Consider the following 11,284-nt stretch of genomic DNA (forward strand, 5'->3'; position numbering starts at 1 on the left):
GCCTAACCCTCTCCTGGCACATCTTCCTGCCATTCCCTCAAGTCCTCAAGCCCTCAAGTCATCAGAGATAAGAGATCGGCACCTGCTCCTCCTCCCTCCCTCGTGAAGAAGCAGTAAACAGCGATGAGGTCTCCCTTCAGTCTCCTCCAGGCTGAGCAGACCAAGTGACTTCAGCCACTGCTCATATGGCTTCCCCTCTAAGCCCTTCACCGGCTTTGTGGCTCTCCCTCTGGACACTCTCGAGCAGCTCGATATGATATGGTGCTAGGTGAATTAACCATTGATGAACAGGATAACCATTGTTTAGCAGCTCGAGATAAACACAAAGAAAGGACTAACACTTAAGGGTAAACAGAATAGTAATAATTTAGCCGAAGCAACTGACACTTAAAGAATAGCAGAATAGAAGCTGCTCACACTTAAAGAATACACAGGTGAAGCGGCTGGAGAACAGGCCTTATGAGGAATGGCTGAGAGAGCTGGGGTTGTTTAGCCTGGAGAAGAGGAGGCTGAGGGGACACCTCATTGCTCTCTACAACTACCTGAAAGGAGGTTGTAGAGAGGAGGGTGATGGCCTCTTCTCCCAAGTGATAGGGGACAGGACAAGAGGGAATGGCCTCAAGCTCCGCCAGGGGAGATTTAGGCTGGACATTAGGAAAAAATTTTTCACAGAAAGGGTCATTGGGCACTGGAACGGGCTGCCCAGGGAGGTGGTTGATTCACCTTCCCTGGAGGTGTTTAAGGCACGGGTGGACGAGGTGCTAAGGGGCATGGTTTAGTGTTTGATAGGAATGTTTGGACTCGATGATCCAGTGGGTCTCTTCCAACCTGGTTATTCTATGATTCTGTGATTCTATGATTCTGTGACAGTTGTTTAGCTAAAGCAACATATTTCTATAAGCCTTTATGTAGGAAGGGGATCTGTTGCTAGAAGATTCCTGATAAGCAGGACAAGTCACCTGGACCTATGATAAGAGCGAAAACAACACTGATAAAGATGGCAAGGCTCCAGAGAACATGCACGCAGATTGAAGCTAAAGGAAGTTAAGACAACTGACTTCATCCCTGAGAAAACCCTGCACAGGCACAAACACGAAGAAGGCGCTTCTCAAACTCATTATAATAAGAAGCGGGGAAAGGTCATGAATATGTATAGGCGTTTTTGGAATATGTAACAGTTCACTGTGTGAAGTCAAGACAAGTTGCCACGATGGGCATGCACGTTGTTTTGGAGAAATAATTCTTCTGTGCGTCTCAGCGCTGAATAAACATACCTACTTTATAACTTTACAAGTTATAGAGTCTTGATTCTGTGTGTCAGATATTCTTTGTATACTGTGGTGCCCAAAACTGCACACATTACTTGAGGTGGGGCCGCACCAGTGTGGAACAGAGTGGGACAATCAACTCCCTCAACTAGCTAGCAATGCTGTGCTTGATGCAGCCCAGGACAGAGTTGGCCCTCTTGGCTGCCAGGGCACACTGTTGGCTCATGTTCAACTTGCTGTCAACCAGAACCCCCAGATTACTTTCTGCAGTGCTCTCTGCAGCCACTTGCTCCCCAGTCTGTATATATATCCAGGGTCACTGTGTCCCAGGGGCAAAACACAGCACTTGCCCTTGTTAAACTTCATGTGTTGGCAACTAGTATATAATGTAGGATCTGCACGGCAGGGTACAAAGCAGTCACATCAACTGTCCAGGATTGCTCTCCAACCCTTTAAATATAAATAATATAAAGGGTTTAGAAAGCTTGTGCAATGTCATAGCTGACTGTAGGGTATTGCTGCTGACCCCTGCGATCGGAAATCACAGTAGAGTAACCTCAGGTGGCATTTGCACGAGACCAGATGTGGGGCGGAGATTTCGGCAGAACAAACTGTTCAGCAGTGAGCTTCAGGTAAAGGGATTGATGCAACTGAGCAAAACTGGAGCGTTGCAGATCCCATGAACTCAGATCTCCACCCTACAGAAGCAAGTGCTTCAAAATAACTTTTTCCCTCCTGCCTGTCACCAAGAGAGGCAGAGACCAAGCTTGCTCCTCCCCAAGAAAGGCCACTTGAGAGAGCAAGTTCCCCCTCATAGTATAGAGTGCAGAGGAAATGAGAAGTTTCATTCCACAGTTCTCAGCGTGATTTCCTGAACTAAGAAAACAGGTGGACATAAAAACAGGGGACCTCAGCAGGATGTAATATTGACTCTTTGGCAAGGAGATTTGGAGTCACTGCTGCTGTTTAGGCTTCTACAGAATCAGAAGAGAGGGAATTTCCCACTCTCTGCAATGAATGGGGCAACAGGAAGAACAGCTGTTGCTTTTACAGCAGAACAGTTTACTGGAATCTATCCCCATCCCCCTCAGTCTGGCTACCTGCCTCTTTCTCACATAGAGGTTCAGGATTTTGTAACTTCAAACAGGTTAATTCATTTAATTCTAAATCCCCAACTACATGAAGCTCCCATCCCAATCGTTGTCCGACCCCACAGAGATGCAAATTGTCCACATCACGTCAATTGCAACATCCATTTAAAAAAAAAACAATCACAAAACCACCTGATTGCTGTCTACAACACATGCTTTCCCCAGCTCTGATATAGGCTGAGATCCCATGGATAAAACATGATCCAGTCAGGTCTTTGGCTCTGGTTCCTGACACAGTACCCCATATGCTTTGCAAGTGAATTTTTTCCTGCTCCTTGCTCTTGTCCCAATGAGGAAAGGAGCACCAAAGCATAATGTCCTGGGCACAGAAATGGCAGTGCAGGAGCTGCCTACACACCAGTCTCATTTCTTTCGCTGCTTTTGACATTGGGATCCTCTTGCATCTTTCTCATCTCCAGCCCTTTCACCCATGTGTAGGCAAAGGAGCCCCCCAGAACCATCAAGTTACTTGTCCACCACAAGAAGCTCTTTGTTTCCTCAAAGTAGATAACAGCCAGCACTGTTTGGGCACAGGCCTTGGCTGTCCCAGACACATTGTGGGTCAGTGGGCTAGTGAACTTAATCTGAAGTCCAGTCACATACCCAATGGCAAAGCCAAACACTCCCCCCAGGGTCATCATGCCCCAAAAACTGGGGCTCCACAGCTTGTTGAAGTGGTAGAGGGTGCGAAACTCGCCCAGCAGCATCATGAGGGGGAAGAACAGGACACAAGCATTGACGTTGTTGTAGAAGGTCAGGCGCCAGATGCTGCCATCCACCACAGGCAGCACCTTCTTGGTGTAGATGGCATTGAGTGAAACACAGAGGCTTGCTAAGATCCCAAAGAATATACCTGTCCATGACAGAGTGCCTTCTGCTCCTTCCTGGTCAACACCCAGCCAGAAGCCACCTGCAATCAAACAAATCAGGCATCTCAACAACCACTAAAGGACTCAAAACATTAAGCAATTCCTCATCCACCTTACAGAGAACAACTGCAGTCACAAGCAGAGACAAGCTTAAGGGCTTCCCCTGTCTACTAGGTGAACCCACAAAGTATCATGACTAGTGTCCTGGGAAAATTTATTTTGGGAGTACGGGTAATTCACTGTGCTATCATTCGATCTCAGAGAACTGATTCCCACACTCAGAAGGCAGCACAAGCTTAGAAATGATTCTGTGATTCTGAAGGACCATTAACTAGTTAAAGCTAGTCTTTGTATATAGGTCATTTTCAGGAGATCATATGACCATTTTAACTGAAAAGGCAGCAAACTGACATGGAAGTAGTGAAAAATATTCCTCAAGGTTAAAAAAAAAAGAAAAAAAAAGAGGCCTTCCTGTTAACAGGAAGAGGAAGATAGGTCAGAAAGAGGATGAAAAGACAGTAAACACACAGATGTAATATTAATGAGCTGGATCAAAAAAAATATCACAAGGCAGAAACTACATTAAATCTTCAACACATTAAACTTCTTTGCTGGGTAAATCTTTAATCACCGCTGAAACAGGAGCTATAAGCTTTGCGCCTCCAGGGTGGAGACACTTCTCCCTATCCAGCTCACCAGCAAAACACAGAAGGGGAGAAGAGCTACAAAACAAGCACTGCACCACTTCTCCATTTGCTGCTTCATGTTGGAGTCTGCCTGGTAAGTTGCCTGCAAAGCAGCTAATGTGCTTTAAACTAACCCCAAATACAAAGGGGTTAAACATACAGACAGGAGAAGCTTTTCATTGGGCCACAGAGGATGCTCAGCTAGCTGCTATAGGGATACAGGAAACGCTCCCACAGCAAAATATGGCAGCAGGGGACAGAGTCTTAGAGAAACCCTGTAACGCTGGTAGATACTGTTGCCCTGGGAAAAATATGAAAAAGATTGGCTGAGGGCAATTGCTTACATCACTTGGGTGGAACAAACAGTAGCTGTGCTCCTGTTCACCTCTTCTGCGGAGAGGAAATTCTCTTGTTTCCTTTTCATCCAACTCCATCTACTTGCCTGAGTACTAAAGGGAACACTTGTCCACTTGGAGGAGAACTGAAGTCAACATTTCACCACCCTTGGCATCGAAAGAGTCCTACAGTGGAAGAAAGCTTTTGGCATTAGCGATGCCATTGGAATGAATGACCTGTAAGTGATTTCCGTTAAGCCAGTCAGCACCCTGCTCTACATCCTAACCACACAACCAGACCTTCTGGTAGGGCTTTACGCTTGGCTTGATCAGCTAACCCTTCAGCACATGCACTCAGCCTGTCTGAATCGGCTGGCTCCATTGTACGGTCCCAACTGTGCTGACATAAATACTGATTAAACAAAGTTAATGATCAACAAACACTTGAGAAGAGGAAAGCTGGAGAGGGACTGGACTATCCATAAAGGCTTGTGGTAGGATGAGGGGGAACGGATATAACCTGGAGAGGGGCAGATTTAGACTAGACATTAGGAAGAATTTCTACACCTTGAGAGTGGTGAGACACTGGCAGAGGATTCCGAGGGAAGTTGTGGCTGCCCCATTCCTGGAGATGTTCAAGGCCAGGTTGGATGGGGCTTGGGCAGCCTGATCTAGTGGGAGCTGTCCCTGCCCATGGCAGCGGGTTGGAACTAGATGATCTTTAAGGTCCCTTCCAACCCAAACCATCCTACGATTCTATGAATTCCCTTTCTTGACGAGTTTCCCGCACGTGCCAGCCATGCCAAGTGGGTTGCAGGAGAAGGAGGAAGGTGTGAGCCCCGAGCTCCCCCACCTCGCCAGGGAGATGCTGGGCATGTGGGGACGGCTTTGAGGCCTCGAATCCGAGGTGGGCGCAGCCCCCTTCCCACGCCCCTCACCTATGATGGCTCCGCAGGCCAGGAGGGCGTAGAGCGAGGTGGTCTGCTTGAGGAGCAGGTAGGAGAGCAGCACGTTGAAGACGGTGGTGAGGGAGCGCCCGACGTTGTAGAAGGCGACGCCGACGTGCTTGAGGCAGAGGTTGTTGGAGGTGACCATGCCGATGAAGACGGCGGAGAGGGGCAGCACGCTGCGGGACACCTTGGCGTCGAGGCGGAGGGCGGGCAGCGCGGGGCAGGCGGGGCCGCAGGCCGCCCCCAGGCTCAGCCCCAGGCACAGCGCGGCCGTCAGCGCGCACTGGTAGAAGGTGACGAAGAGCGGGGCGTCGAGGCGCAGCGAGGGGCTGTCCAGCAGGTACTTGTTGAGGAAGACCATGGCGATGGAGGTGAACCAGTAGAGGCAGACCACCAGCGCGATGCGCAGCGCGCGCAGGACGAAGGGCGCCGCGGCCCCGGGGCCGCCGCCTGGCGCCATGCGCAGCGGCCCGGACATCGCCCCGCCCCCCGTGCGCCGCGCCGTGCGCGAGGCGGGGCCGCGGGACACGCCCCGCCCCGGTGGGGAGAGGAGGGGGAGCGCGGAGCGAGGGAGGGGATGGAGCGGGGAGGGGAGGTGGATCTGAAAGAGGGAGACAGGGATAGAGTGGGAAGGAGGAAGATGGGGGCGGGGGTGTGATGAAGACAGGAGGAGAAGATGGAGACGGGAGGGGGTGGGGGAGCGGCGAGGGGGTGAGGGAATGGAGAAGGGGCAAAGGAGACGGGAAGGAGCGGTGGAGCCGGGAGGGGGAGATGGAGTGCGGGATTGTGAGAAACCCTCATTCAATGGTAAAATATTGAAAAGAACAAAGTCTTCGAAGCAAAGATAATATTCTCATTTTACAATTCAGCGCTGAATTGGATGCGCTTCCAAAAAAGGCATCCCATCTTACAAAAGTACTAGTAAATGTACTAGTTTTAAACAAAGAACCATATAAATCTCTCCAAGATTGGTCGTTATAATTTTGGAGTATTTGACCATGTCTGGAGACTCCCTTCAGGTTATCATTTGACCTAAGACAACTACATCTTGCTAGACAACTAAACATCATGTCTGGAGACTGTCTGCATATTATCTCTTGATACAAGACAGATTTATGTGACAAGATAATTAAACATACAAACCAGCTGCAGTAAAACTTATCAATTAATTCTCACAGGATGGAACTGGGAGGGGGCGATGGAGGGGATGATGGAACAGGGAGGGGTGATGGAGCTGAGGTGACGAGCCGGGGCATCAAGGGGGAGGGCGCAGTGGAGGGGGGGGGCAGTGTCAGTACAAGAAGCAGTTACTATTAGAAGTGGAATATTTTTTATATAAGCTAAAGTAGAGACAAGTTTCATCTAAGTAGTTGTGTTCTTTGAAAGTTAGGCTGAATGTCCCTCTGACTGCGTTTTCTTTCTCTGACAGAATGTTTTCTATCAGAGAAGTTTTTTGCAGACACTGTTCATTCTTTGAAGATGATAATACCTTGTATGAAGTATGGTCTATGCTGAGCAGATCATAGAATCATTGAATGGTTTGGGTTAGAAGGGACCTTAAAGGTCATCCAGTTCCAACTGCTCTGCCGTGGGCAGGGACACCTCCCAGCGGATCAGACTGCACAAAGCCCCATCCAACCTGGCCTTGAACACCTCCAGGAGGGGACATCCACAACTACCTCACCACCCTCATCAAAGGGTTTCCTTCTAATGTCTACTGTAATTCTTCCCCCCTGCCCCCGGCCTCCAATTTAAAGCCATTAGCCAGATGTCTCTTCTCCTGGAATCCCCTCTGTTTGGAGCCTTTCCCTATCTCAAAGGCAAGGTCAGGCAGAGAGCTGGAGCCAGCTCCAATTTAGCAAAAGTTTCGACTGTTGCAAAGTTTCATAATAACATTAAAATTAGACCTTGAAAAGTAATAGAATATGCATAAGATTTCTGGGAAAAGTTATCTGTATGCATGTAAGTGGGAAATATATTCTGTAACCAGCTCTCTCATCTCGCTGCACACGATTGATGGAGAGTGCTCCTTCGTGTTGCCCAGGCCTGATAAAAGATGCTTGCTTTCTAAAACTCCTTAACAAGTCTCACAGTTATTTGCCAGTATTTAGAGTATCTAGGGGACCTGCGTGGTATGTGCCTGGTGGCATTGGGGTGTAAAGGGCGTGACTGGTAGCAGCCTCATCAGCACCCTTTCTGTGCTGGCTGCAGCAAATGGTGTCTTGGACTTGTACACTTGGTGGTTTTCTAAAGCAGATTTTGCCCACAGCCCGCTAAAAAGTACAGGTCTGTGCTCTGCTGCTTCAGTCTTATATACAGAAATAAAGTTCTCATTTTTATGGATGCAAATAAAACCTTCCTGGTTCGACCTGAATGAAGAAGATAACTGCAAACAGCTCATAAGCACAGTATGGGGAAGTGTGGACTGCCTTATTTCTCTTCCCGCAGCGTTAACTTTGAAATCTAATCAGGAGAAGGTCACTGCCAATGCCGTTATCTGCTCCAGTACTGATGTGCAGCCTGGGCTGAACCCTGCACTACCCTGACTACCTTGCAAGCAGACAGGAATTAACTACTTTCAAGGTAGCCTGGGTATTGGTGCAAGCTGTGCATGCATTGTCTCGCTAAAACAGTTATCCCACAATCTCAAATCATCATTCCAGGTAAAACCCCCCAGCCCTATCTGCCCATACTTACATACCAAAAAGTACCACTTTCTTTCAACAGTGCTTTCTAACAAAGGGGACTTTTCAATATCAAGCTCCCTAGCAGGCCGTGAATTCAAACTGCATTAAAATTAATTCCAGATTCCATGGTGGGGGGGGGAGGCAGCAGTGAGTTCAGTGTCAAACACCAGTCAGTACAGTCCCCCACTCCTTATTTCAGCTGAGACTGCTGCAAAATATCTGCTCTTTAGTGTCCTAGGGCCCAGCAATTTGCAGAGAGCACAATTAAGGGGATTTACGAAGCAAGGCCAGTTAATTGCTGTCATAGCAGCCATGCTCTTGCAGCTGTGAAGGACAGAAGCATGGCAGGGTTTTTTTGGGAGAGAAATGGTGTATTTTGTTAGACCAATTGATATGTCTGGAAAATATTTGGGGCATAGTGTGCTTTTCTTAGACATCTGAAGTTGCACTCTTTTCCCCCCCCAGCTGCATCACCTGGTGGTTTAGTAGAAGAAGTTGCCTTTCCTTGTAGCCCTCTCCTTGTAAACAACACCTGGGGGCTGGTGGGAATCACATTACATCTGGCCAGGGAAAATTGGTGCTTGGGTGTTTGGACTGCTCAAGAGCTCATTGCAGAGTGATGGCGAGCTCTGGGCGTGTGCTGAGTGCCAGGTCTCACCCCTACACATCGTGATGGGCTATCAGGTGCCTTTCCAGCCTGGTAGAGCCCTTGCAACCCCGAGTGAATCTTGCTCCCTCACCTCGCTGACATGCATGCTCTGCCTGCCTGCCGGGAGAGCACTGTGTTTGCTCAAGCACATGTGGGACATGGGAGCAGGGGGATGGCAGGCCTACATCTTCTGCCATGGAAACGGTAGAGACATGACTTTACGGAGTGGCTGGTTTCAGGGCAGGGAAAACTGCTATTGATGTGCTGGAAATGACTGACCAGTGTCCTCTCTAGCTCAGCTGTGCTTTGCTCTGCTACTAGAAGTGCAGCTAGCACTTATTCGTTGCAAGTTCATTCTGCACCCCTTCCCATCCACCTCCTTCCAATGCCTGGCCCAGTGCTTCTCCCATAAATGGCATTGGTGGGGTAAGAAAAAGAAAGCAAACAGCCTGGGTGTGAGATGCTGCCTTGGTTCTAGAGATTCCTGTGGCCTGATACACATACCTGTGGCTTCGGCGTGACGAATTTGTATTGAATTTCAAGGAAATGACCTCTCCTACCATTAATGTTAAAAGTATGACAGTGCTTCTGGCAGAATCAGAGCAAAATCTAGTGGGATGTGTCCCTGCCCACGGCAGGGGGATTGGAACTAGATGATCTTTAAGGTCCCTTCCAACACAAACTATTCCAGGATTCTGTGATTCTAAGAAAATACAGAACTTTCCCTCCTACCCCCCAGCCACTTGCTGGTGTTCAAAATGGCCGGTCTGAACTAAACAGAGAAATAAGAGATGGAAAAAAACCCAACCCTCGATCCCATCCTGTCTGTTCATTCAGCATGTAGAAGATTGCTTTGTCCTGCACAAGTTTGAAATATCCCAATCAATAAAATATTCATTGCCTCTCCTGAGGGATTATTCTCCAGCCTTATCACACACGTATGGCATGTCTGCATGGGAGAATTGACCAGAATAGCTCTCTCAGCTCTGCCAATATAACTCCCTGGCAATGACAATGTGTTCCAAAATAAAAGTGATTTATTCACAAATGATTGGGTAGTCTTGTGGTAGTTGTGCTGGTCAATGTCCCTAGGCAGAGCTTGTCTACAGTGTGGGAACGGTTCTGACAAGTGCTTTCAATAAAGGCTTGTCTAGGTGAGAAAACTAACCAGCCGAGTTACTATGCCATAGTTACTCCTGCCTCACAGAGATGCTCTTCTTTGGGAGGAAAGTAATTTAAAGTTGTATATGATTTAGAAATTTCACAGTAGAAGTGATAATTAACAGGTTATAAAGCTTATTGAAGCCATTGTGACAATGTAGCCTGGTCTCCTGCACAGCATCAGCTTTGTGCTTCCCTGAATTAATTCTTGCTTGAATTAAAGCTGGCCTTTTAGGGGAAAAAGAAAAAAGCAAACTTGATTAAAAATACTTCCAGGGATACTTAATTCAGTAGGTCAATGGCAATATTATTCTGATGGCTTCTTATTTCCCACTAAATAATATACACTCCTTTTCATGCTTGGAATTGCCTGGTTCAAGATTTCAAACTCTGGATCTCGTTACAGCTTTGCTGTTTTTTTAGAAGCAAGCACTCACAGACAGATGACATTACCGTTTGACCTATTCTTTTGAGACAATAAATACACTTAACTTCCTTACAAATGATGTTTATTATGCTATAGCAGCAGCAATTAACTTCCTTGAGTGGCTGAGACCTAGGTATTTTTGCTGCCCTGCTGCCTGGTTGTATATGAACACAATAGCGCATATCATGGAGAGCCAGCACAGGATTATTTCTGGTTTAGGAAAGGGCTGCTTCATATTCCCTAAGTGCTTTCAAAATAAACAGTTTTCACTAGTGGAGGTCTGAGGTTCCTCATGTTGGGAAATCTGACTACCTTTACAGTGTTTTTTTTCCGATGTCCTGTGATGCGCCTGCACTTCTACCAGCAGCTGGCGTGCCTGCCTGCCATACGCATGCAATGCTGCTTCTTACTTAATTCTTTCCTATGTGAACAGAAACCCTTTTAAAATATGACAGGTGGCGCTCCTCTGAGGGGACACCTTTCCCCTTCTCCCTTAAATTGTGTGAACTTCTTGAAAGCAAGTAAATCAGCTGATAAATAGCAGCCTGGCTGATGAAATAGCTGTAGGCTTTGGGATGGAGGTGAAATCCAGTGAAGAGACAGCACAAATCGCATTTTCTGGCCACACAAGAGACTTGCATGTACCAACCAATGTGTTAGTGTGGGGAGAGGTACTTTTTCAGTCATGCAGAAATGCAAATGTAGCAGTAGAAAACACTGTCAGTCTTGAGTTACTTCTGAGTCTTCAGGAAGACCTCTTTGGGGTCAGAAATAGGGCTCATTCCACTACCTGGAATGGGAAAGAGGAAGAAGCTATCTTAGCAGTTAGGTCATTCCAGTGTATTTAAGGATTTATTTTTAACTTGTGTGTATGGGGTTCTGATTTCCTGTTCATAGAAACATCCCTGATGCAGATGTTTATAAAGCATGGGGCTAACAAGTCAAGGCATTAGCCTATCTTTATAAAGATACACACACATGCACACATATATGGAAACATACACATAAATATTTGTATATCTGTACATATGCATGTGTTTGTATATGCTCAGCCTACATACAGTCAATGTGACCCCATAACAACATCTAAGCAGGGACCAA

General features: G+C 47.3%; 1 protein-coding gene across 1 annotated transcript; it reads right to left on the reverse strand.

The window, feature by feature from the left end:
• Nucleotides 1-2,507: 2,507 nt before the first annotated feature.
• Nucleotides 2,508-5,734, reverse strand: SLC35C1 (solute carrier family 35 member C1). The gene is made up of 2 exons (XM_069858123.1): nt 5,248-5,734; nt 2,508-3,329 (listed from the first exon to the last, which is right to left on the reverse strand). Exons 1-2 carry the CDS (start codon nt 5,717-5,719, stop codon nt 2,770-2,772), a joined length of 1,032 nt encoding a protein of 343 aa, XP_069714224.1. The 5' UTR covers nt 5,720-5,734; the 3' UTR covers nt 2,508-2,769.
• Between the last annotated feature and the right edge of the window lie 5,550 nt (nt 5,735-11,284).

The sequence above is a fragment of the Phaenicophaeus curvirostris genome, chromosome 5 (genome assembly GCF_032191515.1).
Source record: "Phaenicophaeus curvirostris isolate KB17595 chromosome 5, BPBGC_Pcur_1.0, whole genome shotgun sequence".
In the NCBI taxonomy this organism is placed as follows: Eukaryota; Metazoa; Chordata; class Aves; order Cuculiformes; family Cuculidae; genus Phaenicophaeus; species Phaenicophaeus curvirostris.

Excerpts from the sequence above, each read along its gene's own strand:
- SLC35C1 (XM_069858123.1), bottom strand. The coding sequence starts at position 5,719 with ATGGCGCCAGGCGGCGGCCCCGGGGCCGCGGCGCCCTTCGTCCTGCGC. Across the intron at positions 3,330-5,247 it reads GGCCTGCGGAGCCATCATAG|GTGGCTTCTGGCTGGGTGTT; the intron begins GTGAGGGGCGTG and ends GTTTGATTGCAG.